Source organism: Trachurus japonicus, chromosome 16 (genome assembly GCF_045865225.1).
Source record: "Trachurus japonicus isolate A0001 chromosome 16, Traja_1.0".
In the NCBI taxonomy this organism is placed as follows: domain Eukaryota; kingdom Metazoa; phylum Chordata; class Actinopteri; order Carangiformes; family Carangidae; genus Trachurus; species Trachurus japonicus.
The window spans coordinates 15,849,259-15,867,047 of NC_140922.1; the positions used below are offsets into that span (position 1 = coordinate 15,849,259).

Sequence of the window (17,789 nt, forward strand, 5' to 3'; positions counted from 1 at the left end):
TGTTTCATTTTGCAAAAGATCTGAGATGTTCTGCTTATTGGCTGTGTGGTTGTGCTTAATGTGTGTAGTGTTTTGAAAAATCGGGATTAAGCAATCAAAAAAAAAAACTGTGAATGTAAGTAGGCTACTAAATGGAAAAATTAAAACGTAAAAAAGTACCAAAGTCTTAGTAGAAAAGACATTACCTTTATTTTTGAATATGAGATCAGAACCGCTTTTAGTACAATCAAAAAATCTATTGTTACAATTTTGAGACGCTGCAGGCATCAAGGTGTGACTGAATAACCCGCTGAAACTCTCCAGTATGTCAGTCTTTTCTGTTTTTTAAACAAAATAAAAGAATCATGACTCATAACTTACTCGTATATGTATGATAACCAGCCACACATTCAAACTAGCTAAGAAGCGTCATAACAATCAACAGTGTATTTTAAATAACTACTGAAATACACAAACAAAAAAACATAAATGTTTTCACAATTTCACGATACAGCTTCCAACAGAATTCCACATCTCTTTTTTCTTTATTTGTATGAATAACACTGTTATAAAATTATTATTTTAAAAGCAAAATGCAATATCAACAGCTGATTGTACAACAACAAAATATACTGGCATATTAGACTGAAACACAGTCTGCATATTTTCTCCATATTTATCTCAGAAACAGGCGCTATAATAACCTTCAGAGTCTATTTAGGCATCAATGAACGTTTTATAACCAGAAGGTTCACAGTTATAAATATGATGGTTTGTTTTTTGTTATTTGCTTGTTGAACTCCATCAAACCTTTAAATTCAGTCCGCCTGTTTCAGCAATATGATGGGCTGTAAAAGAAAGGAAAACTATTACAATGTACACAATATATGTTATTCACATAACAGAATATGTAGCAAGAAAATAACATACCAAAGAGTTGAACTGTTGTCGGCAAATGGCCTGACTTAACCAGTAGATCAGGAAAAGGGCTAATAGGTTTTCGACAACCAGCAGACTCATTATCAGTCCACAGATTCCCATCATCTATGAACAAGTGAAAAGATAGGTAGACGTTAACACACATTTAATTTCAGAGTGCAATTGGTTACTCAATGAACAGTAAGTGTTTTCTTTACCTCTGCAGGTAGGAACTGATAGGAAGACCGTGCCCCATAGAAACTTATAACAGCGAAAACGAAGGCCACAATAGACCAGAAGAAGCTGATGATGTTCAGAGAGAATGACAGCTTCGCCTGGAAAAAGACATTAACAATGCATTTAGCATATTTTTTAAAATTTCCATACAGATGTGGATCAAGTTGTATTTAAAGAATCAACTTGGCTATCAAAATCTCAATCAAAGTTTCTCCTACATGATGGTGTTTTCACGAGCAAAGAAAACCTTTTTTTTAAGTTACTCACCACATGCATGTTTGGAAAAGTTCCTGCAGCGTAGCACACCATACCAGAGACCACAAACTATACAATAATAATAAAACAAAACACTTATTTACACATAAATATTATAGTACTACTAACAAAAGAGGATGCAATAAGATGTGTCACAAAAGCACGTATAAGCACAGATGCATGGTGTTCCTCCTCACACATGTAATTTGCTCAGTGCACTGCAACTTTAATTATCACTCATTCAAATTCGTCCACTAATGATGCAGAATATAATTCATGTTTTCTATTATCTGAAATCCACTTACCACAACAGAGGGCAGAGTGCATGCTATGATAAACCCATCAGATGTGATCAGACCAAGAATGCAAATAAACACCCCAGTCATAGCTTGGGCTGCCTTATGAAAAAAAGAGAGATAAATAATCAATAAACAAACAAACAAACAGAAGAAAACATGCTGTTTCAGAATGCTGCAACTGTGTAAATCTATGCAAAAAAAAAACCTAAACGATGGTGCATGGTGCTACGGATGTCTACCTGTACAGGAAAGAAATCAACTTACTCCAGCAGATTTAGGTTTTCCCCTCACAACAAAGACCTTGTAGAAATCTCTGAACACACAGTGGAACTTCTCTGGCATCAGTGCACCTGATCCAGCGTCCCTGAGACTCCCAATGGGAATCGTGATGACCATCGATTCATTACACACAAACGTCTTCTTCATTCTCCTGTGAACAGGATGAGTGCAAAAGACATTTTAAAGTTGTTTAGCGTCATCGCTGATCTTTTGTTCAGAAACTTACCTTTTAACTTGATTCAGACGTGAAATTCTCTGCGTGGTCAAATAAGTATGAAAAGGAAATGGCTTGGTTGTCTTTGTCTCTTTCTCAACCTGTCAACCCAACCCACACCCCCACCGACATCAACACATGCATACACACAGACACAGAGACACACATGCACATGCAAATGAAAAAAAAGAAAAAGAGAGAAAAGAAAACCAACAAAATGCTTGTGCACAGACTAACTTGGTAAACATCCAAAACTCATTTCTGTGCATGGATTAAAAGTAAATTGTTTGTGTTGACTGAGTGGCACCATAACATACAATTTAGGGGACAAACTTGATAACGGTGAAGAGGCCAGGCAGAATGAGGAAGTCAAAGTGTGAGATGACCTCACATTAGTATGAGGGGAAGTGAAAATACCAAAAGAGCAACAAGTCTGTGAGAAACAGATACAGGGTGAACTAGATACCACTCAAACCAAAATTGGTAAGAATCCCATCTTAACTACATGTAAATTTGCAAGCCTGTGTATAAGTTTAGTGCATTTATGTTACATATGAAATTTAAAAGACACAAACCAAAAGGTGTTCAGCTATGACAACAGGGTTGATTTGTGATACAGTACATCATTATTAACATTAACATAGATTTCATACAAGCTACAAATAAACACACTTAGAGCTCCTATTGGCTGTTTCTTTTCTTTTTTTTTCCCTTTGTTTTTTATTGCAGTTTTTGTTTCCATTCAACTGTCTACAAAAACTATACACGACAGCTCTTACATGAGAGATGAACATAATGGCATAATACAATGGTGGGTCAGTCTTACTGTACCCGAATGTTGTTCAGGTGCATCAGTCCTTTTAATAGATTGGAGGAAAGGTCCGGTCCGATGTAGGCCTAGTCCAAAAATGGGCGCCACACTCTGTAGAACTGATCTACGCTGTGATGTACTGTATGACGTTGGTAAGATATTCTAGAGGGATCAGTTCAAAAGTTATTTTACACCAACCACAGACAGAAGGAACCTTGTCACTGACCCACTGCAAAAGAATATTTTAGCTGCAAACGTTAGAATATTATACAATCTTTTGTTGACTGCTGTTTTTAAACAGTCACTTGGAAGGCCAAGAATCAGGGACATGGGATCCATTTCTATATGAATATGAACAATTCTCTCTATTTCACTTATAATTTCAACCCAATATATTGAGTTAAAGTTCCCACATCAGTTTTACACTTGAGACACAGAGGGGAAAGAGAGCGGTTGAAGAAATGCCTGCGGTGAGGGGATCTTGTAATCTGTGTAAAATCTTAAATTGTATATTACTCTTGTCCGAGTGCAAATTGAAATATTTTTTGCACAAGACCAAATGGTATCCCACTTTTCTTCATCTATGGTCACAGACATCACCTTCTCCCACCCACCTCTGACCCCCTGCGCATCAGTAGTAGAAAAACCATTAAGTAGCTACCGGTACATGGTAAAATGAGCTCATATCGTTTGTTTAGTCTTCCCATAGAAAACATCTCATTGGACTAGCATGTGATATCATACACAGCTTTTACTTCTCCGAGTCAGTCTGTACTTTTATAAGGCTATGCAGTAAAGGATTCACACAGTACAAATGACAGAACACATCAGTATTTTAAAAATCATTATATTATCAAACACCTTGAGGGAAGATCATAGAAGGAGTTGTCATAATAATCAATGATCAATTATAAATGGGTACTGAAATACGAAGCAAACCCCCAAAACAAAATTATTGTACAGCAACGAAATATACTGGCATATTAGATTGAAACGCAGTCTGCATGTTTTCTCCATATTTATCTCAGAAACAGGCGCTATAATAGCCTTCAGAGTCTATTTAGGCATCAATGAACTTTTTATAAAACCAGCAGGTTCACAGTTATGAATATGATGGTTTGGTTTTTGTTATTTGCTTGTTGAACTTCATCAAACCTTTAAATTCAGTCTGCCTGTTTCAGCAATATGATGGGCTGTAAAAGAAAGGAAAACTATTACAATGTACACAATATGTGTTATTCGCATAACAGAATATGTAGCTGGAAAAGAAGAAAATAACATACCAAAGAATTGAATTGTTGTCGGCAAATGGCCTGACTTAACCAGTAGATCAGGAAAAGGGCCAGTAGGTTTTCGACAACCAGCAGACTCATTATCAGTCCACAGATTCCTTTTCTCATCTATGAAAAAGATACGTAGAAGTTAACACACATTTTATTTGTATTTCAGAGTGCAATTGGTTACTCAATGAACAGTAATGGTGTTTTCTTTACCTCTGCAGGTAGGACCTCCCATGGGCCCCCATAGAAACATATAACAGCTAAAAAGAAGGCCACAATAGACCAGAAGAAGCTGATGATGTTCAGAGAGAATGACAGCTTTGCCTGGAAAAAGACATTGAGCTTATTTATTATTTCCGTACAGATGTGGATCAAGTTGTAGTTAAAGAATCAACTTGGCTATCAAAATCTCAATCAAAGTTTCTCCTACATGATGGTGTTTTCACGTGCAAAGAAAACCTTTTTTTTTTTTTAAGTTACTCACCACATGCATGTTTGGAAAAGTTCCTGCAGCGTAGCACACCATACCAGAGACCACAAACTATACAATAATAATAAAAAGAAAAAACTTATTTTACACATAAATGCAATAGATAATACTACTAACAAAAGAGGATGCAATAAGACGTGTCACAAAAGCACGTATAAGCACAGATGCATGGTGTTCCTCCTCACACATTGACAGTGCAAATGTAAACTGCTCAGTGCACTGCAATTTTAATTATCACTCATTCAAATTCTTCCATTATTGACGCAGAATATAATTTATGTTTTTTGGTTGTTTCTATTATCTGAAATCCACTTACCACAACAGAGGGCAGAGTGCATGCTATGATAAACCCCTCAGATGCGATCATCAGACCAAGAATGCAAATAAACACCCCAGTCATAGCTTGGGCTGCCTTATGAAAAAAAGAGAGATAAATAATCAATAAACAAACAAACAAACAGAAGAAAACATGCTGTTCAGAATGCTGCAGCTGTGTAAATCTATGCAAAAAAAAAAACTAAACGATGGTGCAAGGTGCTACGGATGTCTACCTGTACAGGAAAGAAATCAACTTACTCCAGCAGATTTAGGTTTTCCCCTCACAACAAAGACCTTGTAGAAATCTCTGAACACACAGTGGAACTTCTCTGGCATCAGTGCACCTGATCCAGCGTCCCTGAGACTCCCAATGGGAATCGTGATGACCATCGATTCATTGCACACAAACGTCTTCTTCATTATCCTGTGAACAGGATGAGTGCAAAAGACATTTTAAAGTTGTTTAGCGTCATCGCTGATCTTTTGTTCAGAAACTTACCTTTTTATTTTTCTCCTCTTAACTTGATTCAGACGTGAAATTCTCTGCGTGGTCAAATAAGTATGAAAAGGAAATGGCTTGGTTATCTTTGTCTCTTTCTCAACCTGTCAACCCAACCCACACCCCCACCGACATTAACACATGCACAGAGACACACATGCACATGCACATCAGAAAAGAAAAAAAGAGAAAAGAAAACCAACAAAATGCTTGTGCACAGACTAACTTGGTAAACATTCAAAACTCATTTCTGTGCATGGATTAAAAGTAAAATGTTTGTGTTGACTCAGTGACGCCATAACATACAACTTAGGGGACACACTTGCCCCTACCAAAAGAGCAACAAGTCTGTGAGAAACAGATACACAGGGTGAACTAGATACCACTCAAACCAAATTTGGTAAGAATCCCATCTAAAATTGTACATATTAACTACATGTACATTTGCAAGCCTGTGTATAAGTTTAGTGCATTTATGTTAAATATGAAATTTAAAAGGCACAAACCAAAAGGTGTTCAGCTATGACAACAGGGTTGATTTGTGATACATCATTATTTAACATACACATAGGGTAACACAGTTTGAGAAATGAAACAAACTCTCCTCTGTATATTTAGTGAAAAACCAGTGCTGCACAATTCACGTTTTTATTGCAGTTTTTGTTTCCATTCAACAAAACAAACAGTGTCTACAAAAACTAGACACACAACAAAACAAACACAAAACATACACAACAGCTCTTAGATGAGAGGTGAACATATGGCAATACAAGAGTATGGAGTAAAAGGTGGTGGGTCAGTCTGTGCCCAAATGTCATTGCACATCAGTCCTTTTAATATGTAGTCCAAAAATGGGCGCCACACTCTGTAGAACTGATCTACGCTGTGATGTATAACGTTGGTAAGATATTCTAGACTGAAAGAACTTTTCAGACTGTCCAGTGTTTTATGGAGGGGATGGGTGGTGTTGTCAGGATCACTGACAACACCACCCATCCCCTCCATAAAACACAGATACAGACTCCCCCGCTGCTCAAGAGAGCGATATAAACATTCATTCATACCCACTGCAATACAGCTGTACAACTCCTCAATCTGATTAATGAATGCAGTCATCATAAGCATCCTGGACCCAGCACTTCTTCTTCTTCTCTTAACTTCTTAACTTTTAACCCTCTACACGCATCTCTTATTCATATATTTATTTCTTTTATTCTGTGTTTTAATACACTATGTGTTTTTATGTCTTACATGTATTTTTACTTGTTTGTGATCTGTGTTGTTGTCTGTATTGTCTTGCTGCTGCTCTGTGACATTTTTAAATTTCCCCTCGGGGATTAAATAAAGTATTTCTAATTTCTAATTTTCTAGAGGGATCAGTTCAAAAGTTATTTTACACCAACCACAGACAGAAGGAACCTTGTCACTGACCCACTGCAAAAGAATATTTTTCCTATAGCTGCAAACGTTAGAATATTATACAATCTTTTGTTGACTGCTGTTTTTAAACAGTCACATGGAAGGCCAAGAATCAGGGACATGGGATCCATTTCTATATGAATATGAACAATTCTCTCCATTTCACTTATAATTTCAACCCAATATATTGAGTTAAAGTTCCCACATCAGTTTTACACTTGAGACACAGAGGGGAAAGAGAGCGGTTGAAGAAATGCCTGCGGTGAGGGGATAGGCTCTATGTAATCGCTGTAAAATCTTAAATTGTATTGCTCTTTTCTTCATATGGTCACAGACAGCTCCTTCTCCCACCCACCTCTGACCCCCTGCGCATCAGTAGTAGAAAAACCATTAAGTAGCTACCGGTACATGGTAAAATGAGCTCAAACACACTTTCAATTGTTGTTGAAACAGAATTTTCTTGGCTGTTTGTTTAGTCTTCCCATAGAAAACATCTCATTGGACTAGCATGTGATATCATACACAGCTTTTACTTTTCCGAGTCAGTCTGTACTTTTATAAGGCTATGCAGTAAAGAATTAACACAGTACAAATGACAAAACAATTCAGTATTTTAAAAATCATTATATTATCAAACACCTTAAGGAAAATCATAGAAGGAGTTGTCATAATAATAATCAATAATCAATTATAAATGGGTACTGAAATACGAAGCAAACCCCCAAAACAAAATGATTGTACAGCAACGAAATTTATTGGCATATTAGATTGAAACGCAGTCTGCATATTTCCTCCATATTTATCTCAGAAACAGGTGCTATAATAACCTTCAGAGTCTATTTAGGCATCAATGAACTTTTTATGCAACCAGCAGGTTCACAGTTACAAATATGATGGTTTGGTTTTTGTTATTTGCTTGTTGAACTCCATCAAACCTTTAAATTCAGTCTGCCTGTTTCAGCAGTATTATGGGCTGTAAAAGAAAGGAAAACTATTACAATGTACACAATAAGATTCACATAACAGAATATGTAGCTGGATAAGAGGAAACTAACATACCATAGAGTTGAACTGTTGTCTGCAAATCGCCTGACTTAACCAGTAGATCAGGAAAAGGGCCAATATGTTTTCAACAACCAGCAGACTCATTATCAGTCCACAGATTCCCATCATCTATGAACAAGTTAAAAGATAATAAGAAGTGGACACACATTTCATTTGTATTTCAGAGTGCAATTGGTGACTCAAAAAATAGTAATGGTGTTTTCTTTACCGTGGTAGATCTATATGGGCCAAATGGGTAATGGCCGAAACTTATAGCAGTGAAAGAGAAGGCCACAATAGACCAGAAGAAGCTGATGATGTTCAGAGAGAATGACAGCTTTGCCTGGAAAAAACATTACATTGCATTGAGCGTGTTTTTTATTTCTATACAGACGTCCATGTGGATCAAGTTGTAAAGTTTAGCCTACATGATGGTGTTTTCACGTGCAAAGAAAACCATCTATTTTAAGTTACTCACCACATGCATGTTTGGAAATTTTCCTGCAGCATAGCACACCATACCAGAGACCACAAACTATACAATAATAATAAAACAAAAGTTATTTTACACATAAATATAACAAATAAAACAGATGCTGCAAGAGGATGCAATAAGACGTGTTACAAAAGCACATATGCATGGTGTTCCTCCTCACACAGTGACAGTGCAAATGTAATTTTCTCAGTGCACTGCAATTTTAATGATCAAATTCTTGCAATAATGATGCATTATTTTTGGTTGTTTCTATTATCTGAAATCCACTTACCAGAACAGAGGGCAAAGTGTGTGCTGTGATAAACCCATCAGATGTGATCAGACCAAGAATGCAAATAAACACCCCAGTCATAGCTTGGGCTGCCTTATGAAAAAAAGAGAGATAAATAATCAATAAACAAACAAACAGAAGAAAACATGCTGTTTCAGAATACTGCGACTGTGTGAATTTATGCCAAATTTTGCATGGTGCTACGGATGTCTACCTGTACAGGAAAGAAATCAACTTACTCCAGCAGATTTAGGTTTTCCCCTCACAACAAAGACCTTGTAGAAATCTCTGAACACACAGTGGAACTTCTCTGGCATCAGTGCACCTGATCCAGCGTCCCTGAGACTCCCAATGGGAATCGTGATGACCATCGATTCATTACACACAAATGTCTTCTTCATTCTCCTGTGAACAGGATGAGTGCAAAAGACATTTTACAGTTGTTTTGTATTATTGGTGATCCGTTGTTGAGGTTTTCAGAAACTTACCTTTTTATTTTCCCCCTTTTAACTTGATTCAGATGTGAAATTCTCTGCGTCGTCACAAAAATATGAAAAGGAAATGGCTTGGTTGTCTTTGTCTCTTCCTCAACCTGTCAACCCAACCCACACCCCCACGACATTTACTCTTACACATACACACACACACAAATAGACATGCACACACACTAATTCCAAAAAGCCAAAAAAGAAAAGAAAACCCACAAAATGCATGTGCAAAGAGTAATTTGTAGTTAATTGTTTGTGATGGAACCATAATATATAACTTGAGGACGATCTTGATAACAATGAAGAGGCCAGGCAGAGTGAGGAAGTCAACGTGTGAGGTGACCTCACATTTCACAGTTTAGTGCAGGGAAGTGAAAATACCGAAGACCAACACATTTGTGAGAGACAGATACACAGGGTGAACTAGATACCGCTCAAACCAAAACAGGTAAGAATCCCATCTAAAATCTTCTGAAATCTGAATTGCAGTAAAATAAGTTTGTTGTACATCATATTCTCTACAGAATATGAATTTGCACATGTATCTATACAAGTTTTGTGCATGTTAAATGTAAATTGTAAAAGACCCAAACAGAATGCTTTTATAGTAAGCTGCGTCATTATTTATGGAAATGGATTTTATTTGTATACAGTTTGATCAATGAAACAAAGCAAAGTAATTATGAAAAACCAGTGCTGCACAATTCTAGACTCAGCACTGACGAATATTTAAATATCTAATCTCTGTCATCTACAAGAAACCATAAAAAAATAAATTCTACCTCTCTAGGTGATTTTATTGATTATTCTTTGTTTGGCTGTTTGTTTAGTGTTCCCATAGCTGCACTTTGTAGTCAATTTCTCTGAGTCTTGTGTTCATCTTGTCCACTTGATTTACAAGTTGGGTGGATAAAAACATCACACCTTGGATTCAGCAGGTTATCATAGTGATATTATATCATATGCATACGTTTCAGTAATGTTTTTTTTTTTTAAGGCTATGCAGTATTGAATGATCCACAGTACAAATGAAAGAATGCATTAGTATGTTTAAAAATCATTGTATTATCACACGCCTTAGATAGAGAAGCACCATGGCCTGTGCTAATCCTGACATGAATATCGATGGTGATGAGGACCAATATGAGGAGCCATCTGTTGTGGAACAACAGTACATGGCCACAGAGTTTCTTCCAGAGGAAAAGGGACCGCTGTATGACCTGATGCAGAAGCAGCCTGCTGTGTTGGGGGTAAGACTGTTTAAAAAGCTCATTCAATGCAAATACACAGAAATTTATAAATGCAATCACATGTAACAACAAGCCACACTAGTGTGCAGTGTGAGCCTCAGTCAAGACTTTTCAGATTGTTTTAAAGTTTCATTATGTTTATTTGGCCAGAGTAAGCATCACAGAGTTTGCACTGAAATGATGGTGCATTCCAATTCTCTATATTTTATGCATTTTTGAGAAATGTAAGTCATACAATCTCATTTGTATGATAAATGGACTGACTTTACCCTGAAACACAAGCACACACAGACATTCACAAATTGATGGAAGGCACATACAGGACATACAGTATACATCCTCTCCTCATCCTCAAGCTGCACCAGAGCAGGATATTTAATATTTAACCCATGTCATTATCCTATAATCACATTTATTTAACTGTAGTTCCTCTTCTACATATCTCTGAAAGGTTTCCCAGATCTTATACACTTTGCAGGATTGAGATTTTCTTAACCATATATGAAATATTCCTGACCCACTGTGGCGGGAATATAATATTATTATATTGTTATATCAGATTATTTTGTAATGCATTTTAATAGTCAGATCAGCCTTAGACTTAGTGTGCAGGGGTGTGTTGCTGCGCAGTGTGTACGTTGTGTACAGTCACAGAAAGAAGGAACTAACTTTTTTTGTATTCTTATAAACACACATTATTGTATTTACAGGTATGCTTGGTACCACAAACTCATACATAAGAGAGATGTGTCCAAATTACCACACAACCCTTCTTAATCTGATGGGCAGCAACAACAGGAAATGTTTGGTTGTGCTGCAAATGCTTAAGATCTCAGATGTGTTTCTTACTAACACAGCAAACAGTATGGCTATTACAAGAAAAACACGTCAATGACGGTAAAGAAGTTACGCAACAAAGATTAATATAGAGCAGACGGAGACTGAGTGACGGGGGAAACTACATTTCTCATGAGACATCCTTTGAATTGAGGAACATAAATACATTTTGCTTGTAATTGTTTCCAAACCCAGGGTAATTATTACGACATATTTGTAACGAACAGGCTTGGAGACTCAAGTGCAGAGACCAAACACTCTTTATTGCAGAAAGGCAGTTTGTGGGGCTGAAGTACAGGGAGGGGCTAGGCAACGACAGAGTCAAAAACAGTCCAAAAAGTTCAAAAACCACAAAAGTACCAAATAGAGCAGGGTCAAAAATACAGACAGGAGGTCAAAAAAAGGTAGGTAGGTATATATCGCATGCTAGGTGTATAAGTACTGAGTGGATGATTGGTGATGGCAACCAGGTGTGGCTCAGAACTGGCAGGAAACTTAACAGGAATTTGAAGTGAAACATAGATGACACAGAGGTTAACAAAATAAAAAAGGAAGTGAAGAGAGTCCAGAAAATGTCTATACTCAGTGAGCATGACAATATTTACAGTAAGGACAAGTACTGGCATGAACCTTTGCACTGAATCATGTATATGCAAAACCATTTAAGATAACTTAATATAGGCCTACTCAGATCATGCATTTTAAAAAGTGAAATACACTTATTAATGGGACTCAGATAATGTTCTCCTCTTAGTCTTTATAAATGTATTAATGTTGCATTGAGGCACTCATGTTTTTGCACTTTCATGCAAAAATATGTGTCGTCCTGCCACATACTACAACAGCCCCAACCAAGCATTGGCTGTTGCTCAACACCTTTGCACAATGTGTGAATATCTCTCAGTTGTTCACTCTTATACAAATGAAGGCAAGACGATACATTCATCCCATGGTATTTTTTTTACTACAAATATGATTTTTTTTTATTTGTTTGCATCTGTTCCTCTGTCAGTCTCTGCAGATGGTGAGCGGCTTCCTCAGTGTTGGAGTGGGAGTTCTCTTTGCTGTGACCCAGGATATGGGAAACTCTTTTTTCACTTTGTTCAGACTTTCACCCCTGACTGGAGCACTTGTAAGTCTCTGCCCAATCAAGGGCATATACTGTATATTGAAAAAAGAAATGCATTGAGTAAAGCTGATAAAATGATAAGGTTTTGAGTGCAACTTGAAGAAGTCCAATAACGTAAATTTGCACTGATGTATTAAGTCAACTTTCCTCCTTTGCAGTTCTTCATTGCTGGGATTGTTTCCAGCTTGCTGCTCAAATATCCATCATTACTGCCTGTAAGTATCACCTCAATAGAAGCTGACAAACAACACTTTACAGTCGATGAAGGTAAATAAAATACAAGCTGAAAGATTTCTGCATGGCCTGGGTTCCAGGTATCCTTTGGGGTTAACTGCAGCTGTATTGCTGTGTCGGTGGTCGCATCCTGTCTGATTGGCGTTGACCTGTCTAAGGGTTCAGGGGTTACAACTGTAGCACATTACTGGGTAAGAACATGCTAATATAACACCAAATAAAACATTTGCAGTTCAATGAATTACGGCTTGTTTTTTTTAAATAGACATTTGATTGTATTTACTACCATAGAATTCATGTATACTTGTTGATCTTAATGTTTCTCCACAGATGGAGATTCTGGTACTTTGTGTGTTGGGGCTTGAGGTTTCCCTCTCTGCAGTCCTCTGCTTCTGGTTCGCTAAAGAGAAACGCACCAAGTCAACCTGATCAAGCTTCTGACAATATTTAAGAGGAAATGTGAGAATATCATGTTTTAAAATGTCATGTTTTAAAATCGCTGTATGTATATAGAGGACTAAAGCTATAAATTGGTGTGTAAATTAAGTCAACCACCACATCAGCGTTTTTTTCTTTTTCTTTTTCTATAGAACATGTGTGGCTTTCAGCTCTGTCTCGATTGTCTGTGTTGGAGCTGAAACCCCTGCTTAGCAGCCTGGGCTGTGGTCTGTGTCTGATGTTTGACTGAGACTAATAACACAAGAGCTTTGTGGTCAACAAATGTCAGTTTCTCTACTGAGAAGGAAACCCCACTCTCCATTCCCCTCGACCTCTGCGTCTCTTCGTGTAACGGTAGTAGTGGGTCTCGGAGTGCAGCTCTGTCTTCTGCATGGTTCTCTGTGTGGTTTTACACTCGAGCTTCATTTATCAGTGGAAATATCTGTTACTTTAGTCCCACTTTCAGCAGGGTTCACCAACAGAAGCCTTTTCTGAACAGTGAATAGTTTGAAATTTGTGCGTTGGAGGTTTAGCTTTTGTTTGCAAATAATGCAAATACTCTTAATTTCATGCTCAACCTTGCTCAACATTAATGTGACAAAACGAATACAACGATATGTTTTAAACGTTTTAATTATCTGTACAAACGTGTCATAACACAGGACTGGCGACAGAAGAAGTATGAACATACAACATTGTCTGCAAGGATCTGCCTGCTACTGTAGTTCTTTTTTTGTTTGTTTTGTAAAATACATAATAAAAAAACTCATCTACAATATAAACACTGATTCATATCTATGTCATCAAAACAATGTACAGGCTGCTGACGTACCATCATGACTATGTGTGTTACGTGTCAAATTTCCAATTTACAGTAAAAATCGTGACATGACGTCAAATAGCTGAGTTTCATCCATTGATGCCTCAGTGCTCTGATGATGGCCTCGTCCCTCTTCATCACTTTGTCCTGATAACCAACTGCAGCAGCGTCAAGTCGCATTAGTCTGAAGCCTTCACAGCTGTGAAGAAAGGAGGAAAGAACAGGATTTTTAAAAAAAAGAAAATTAATTGTAATTTCATCTCATGCAATAAAAAAGACTGTCACTGAAGTGGTTTGTTATTATGTAAAAATGACACAGCATCAGTTTTGAAGACTATACATGTCATATGTGAGTTAACTGGAGATGTTCGAGTGAGTTACAGTAACATCTTAGTTGTTATCTCTAATCTCTTTTCCTCTTTTGCCCTTTTTATAAGTAAAGCCACCAAAGTCGAGAACCTAGGGTACTCTCTTGACGTCAAAACATGACCATAATTAGAGAATAGATCATTCTTTAAAATAAAGTTGATAACATTTAGTAACAGTCTTGTCTAGATGGTTACTGTTGGTTACTGTTGGGTATCTTTAAGATTGACTTTATGTATAGTATAATCATCATTATATTATTTCATGTTTGACTAGAAGTATGTGCTACTTAGACATGCAAAGACACAGTGATACATTTACTAAAATTGTATCACCAACTGGAGCTTGAAAAATGACTAGGAAATTATTCTGTAGTTAAACTGCAGCCAGGGAGATTTCAGGTTATTTATAATGAGAAAGTGGTTATTTTGGAAAACTTTTATGAAAATGTACAGTGGAGAAAAAAACATTTTCTATTTAGGACTGGAATGTTTCTCACCTGCATTGTACCTTTAAAGCAACAACTTATTACCCACTGTTATAGTGAAATTGTGTTTTATTGCCATAGGTCCTGCAACACTGGAGTTCTGCTTAAACTTTACTGCAAATGTAACCTTGTCACTCTACATAATGCTATTTAGTTTAACACTCTTGATTTCACTCTGTGCATTTTATGTTTGAACATACTGTGATTATTTGCATCTGTCTAAAATTCATTTTTTCCCCATTAGATTCAATTAAGTTTGAACATTAAACAAACTAAAATAACATTTGTTAAAAACACAAAACTCAACAACAAAAAAACCCTTTCAACCCAAACGTAATTCCAAACCAACAAAATGAACATGCATGTTTAAACATACAGTAAAACCCGTGAGAACAAGTGGTATTTTACACCACACATTTCACCCACATGCCAAAAAAAAAGAAGAAAAAACCAGATGCAGAGAGAGAGATAAGGAAGAAAAAACCCAATGAAGAGGCAGAAATTCACAAGAACAAACGAGCCGTCAAGACGAGAGTCCTCGGAGGACACACGGCCATGCAGCACACAGCACAGGCACCAAAGCACATTTCCACACAGATTATTAGTATTCAGGGCGGGCACCTCACACTTGTTAATGAGGTTTAGGAAAGAAACAACACATACGTCCACTCTGGTGACGCCAGACTTACTTACTGGGCTAAAACCCCCCAGCTCTGAGTCAGACCACAGTAGACAGGCCTACTGCTACATGAGAGGTCTTGCTCTGGCAAAAAAAAAAAAAACAGCAAAGAGGTTGTGAGTCGAAGTGCTAAGTCTATCACTTGAGATGCTAAATCTAACTTAAAATACACCAGATCATATGAACTGTTAGTTTTCCTGCCATGGTTACAGTTTGCTTGTCAGACAGACCAGTCATGTTGCCAGAATCATTATCTTAATTCATCTGTTGCACAAAACATCTTAAACTGGACTGTGGTGCAATGAATTCTTGGCAAGTTGAGATTTGCTTTTCAAAATAAAACAAAAAGGTAGACAAAGGGATCACATCTAGAAAACAGTTACAAGGACTTTTTTATTGGAAAAACTTGTTTAACAATCTAAAAATGTAATTTTGGTCTATCAAGGCTCTTTCCCCTCTTACTGCTCTCTCTAAAGCAATATTTGCAAACCACAAATTACATGAGACACTTTCCTGTTGCACAGGTGTCACCATGTTACCACTGTTTTAGACCTAAGTTAGACGTTCGTCTTTATTCTTGTGAAACGGTCTTACTAACATTAAACTAATCTATTAGCTACATTAACTGGCCTCACGCTATAGAGACAACTTTGAAACAGGCCACTGGCCTCTCACTACAGACCACAGTCTGAAATAACTTTGTGAAACCGTCCCTGGATTCATCAGGTGAGAGACTTGAATTCAACACGCTTTATATCTTTTCACACCACAAGATATCGTCTGCTGTCTGTCCACAATGAACAGGTAAACTTTACACAGTCACTGGAGTTAAATAGGAGATGTAATCAGTCTTGAAAGTCACACAATATGTTCCTGGCTTCTTCAGACAAATAGATTTTGTCTAAACATTTTCATTCAGTGCTGAAATTCATCTGTCGCTTATTCTTGTCATTGTTGATGTGTGACGGCAGAAGGAGAACGGCAACATCCAGAAAGCAGGAGCAACTTAGAATGATATGATCGCAAAAGCTTAGATTTTATTATTCATATTTCAGCATCAGTGTCTTTTTCAAACCACAAAAAAGTAAAGTGACAGTGTTTTTGTTTGTTCTGTTTTGCTGCCAAGGCACCATATAGAATAGAACAGATATCAATCTGTCCGACCAAAGAAAAATGAACATAAACATTAGAAAAAGATGTATTTATACAAAATATACAATAATGAGTGGGAATAGAGTTATTTTCCAACTCAATACATGTAGGCCTAATAACTTAAACTAATGCAGTTGTAGAATTACTGCAGTACTGCAAGTTACAGCTAAAAAAACTTTCTGATTTAAAGGGATAGTTCGACATTTTGGCAAATCCGCTGATTGCCATAATCCCTATAGTCATAGGGGTAGTAGGTTCATTACCTTTAATTGTCAGTGCTTGTTGTTTTGAGATCCACAGGGCAGAGGACACAATGGAGGTGAACGGTACAAGCTCCCCTGTCCCTCAAAACTCATCAAATATACAATCCAATAACTCCAAAACGTTCACATTCACCACGCTATGAAATAGTAATGTAACATTACGAGATGGAGTTGTTTTTGAGGAAAATGCATAGCCGGAACTACATCCCAGACACGGCTGCTGGGCGGAGTGCAAGTAGTTCCGAGTATTTGCTTCATGTGTCGTAATACATGAGGTCACAAGTTCTCCACGAGAGTGTTTTGGAGTTGTTGGATTGTGTATTTAGTTAAATTTTGAGGGGCAGGGGACCTGTAGCATTCATCTCCATTGTGTTCACTGAGCAGCAGAACCTACTCCTATGACTATAGGGATCATAGTGTAACGGATGTGCACTCACTCCACCCATAAAAGACGTGCTAACCAACCCGCCAAGTGGTTGTCAACCTCTTGGCGAAGAGGTTAGCATTGTCGCCTCCGGTGCGGGAGGTCGTGGGACCGAACCCCACCTAGGGCAGGCCGTGAGAAACACAACGCAGAGGGCCAGATATGACATTGGCTACAATAGCAATAGGCAAATTTGCCAAAAATGTTGAACTACCCCTTTAAGTATAGTGCATTTTGACCTTCATTTCCCATTGACTATATTAGTATATTTTTTAATGTCTTTACAGCATAAATAGCAAAACAAAAATATCACAGGAGAACTTAAGATGAACATGTGAGTAGATTACATGTATTTTGATACAATTAGACAATAAAGGAATCATCATCAAAAACAAACCAGTTTATCTGGTGAA

The 17,789-nt window shown here is 37.2% G+C and overlaps 4 protein-coding genes across 9 annotated transcripts in view; 1 reads left to right on the forward strand and 3 right to left on the reverse strand.

Annotated features, from left to right (window-relative positions):
- Positions 1 to 444: 444 nt before the first annotated feature.
- LOC146972163 (uncharacterized) lies at positions 445 to 5,677 on the reverse strand. Its single transcript, XM_085802064.1, has 7 exons — positions 5,580 to 5,677; positions 1,953 to 2,118; positions 1,695 to 1,787; positions 1,402 to 1,458; positions 1,116 to 1,232; positions 910 to 1,023; positions 445 to 827 (listed from the first exon to the last, which is right to left on the reverse strand). The coding sequence occupies exons 2-7, from the start codon at positions 2,112 to 2,114 to the stop codon at positions 798 to 800; spliced, it is 573 nt and encodes a 190-aa protein (XP_085658190.1). The 5' UTR covers positions 2,115 to 2,118; positions 5,580 to 5,677; the 3' UTR covers positions 445 to 797.
- A 2,054-nt stretch (positions 5,678 to 7,731) lies between these two features.
- On the reverse strand, positions 7,732 to 9,380 carry LOC146972164 (uncharacterized). Its single transcript, XM_085802063.1, has 7 exons — positions 9,298 to 9,380; positions 9,049 to 9,214; positions 8,810 to 8,902; positions 8,521 to 8,577; positions 8,272 to 8,385; positions 8,058 to 8,171; positions 7,732 to 7,971 (listed from the first exon to the last, which is right to left on the reverse strand). Exons 2-7 carry the CDS (start codon positions 9,208 to 9,210, stop codon positions 7,942 to 7,944), a joined length of 570 nt encoding a protein of 189 aa, XP_085658189.1. The 5' UTR covers positions 9,211 to 9,214; positions 9,298 to 9,380; the 3' UTR covers positions 7,732 to 7,941.
- A 244-nt stretch (positions 9,381 to 9,624) lies between these two features.
- Positions 9,625 to 13,964, forward strand: LOC146972165 (uncharacterized). The gene is made up of 6 exons (XM_085802072.1): positions 9,625 to 9,745; positions 10,379 to 10,547; positions 12,397 to 12,516; positions 12,672 to 12,728; positions 12,828 to 12,938; positions 13,078 to 13,964. Exons 2-6 carry the CDS (start codon positions 10,392 to 10,394, stop codon positions 13,174 to 13,176), a joined length of 543 nt encoding a protein of 180 aa, XP_085658198.1. The 5' UTR covers positions 9,625 to 9,745; positions 10,379 to 10,391; the 3' UTR covers positions 13,177 to 13,964.
- plekhg4b (pleckstrin homology domain containing, family G (with RhoGef domain) member 4B) overlaps positions 13,805 to 17,789 on the reverse strand; it is a 35,766-nt gene continuing 31,781 nt past the window's right edge. For 3 of the 6 annotated variants that reach the window (XM_085802067.1, XM_085802068.1, XM_085802065.1), the window contains exons 23-24: positions 15,552 to 15,621; positions 13,805 to 14,204 (exon numbers count right to left, since the gene is read on the reverse strand). In XM_085802067.1, the coding sequence (XP_085658193.1) occupies positions 15,577 to 15,621 (45 nt within the window). In that variant the 3' untranslated portion in view covers positions 13,805 to 14,204; positions 15,552 to 15,576. The remainder of the gene's footprint in view (positions 14,205 to 15,551; positions 15,622 to 17,789) is intronic. The other 3 variants (XM_085802070.1, XM_085802071.1, XM_085802066.1) reach the window with 1 other exon arrangement.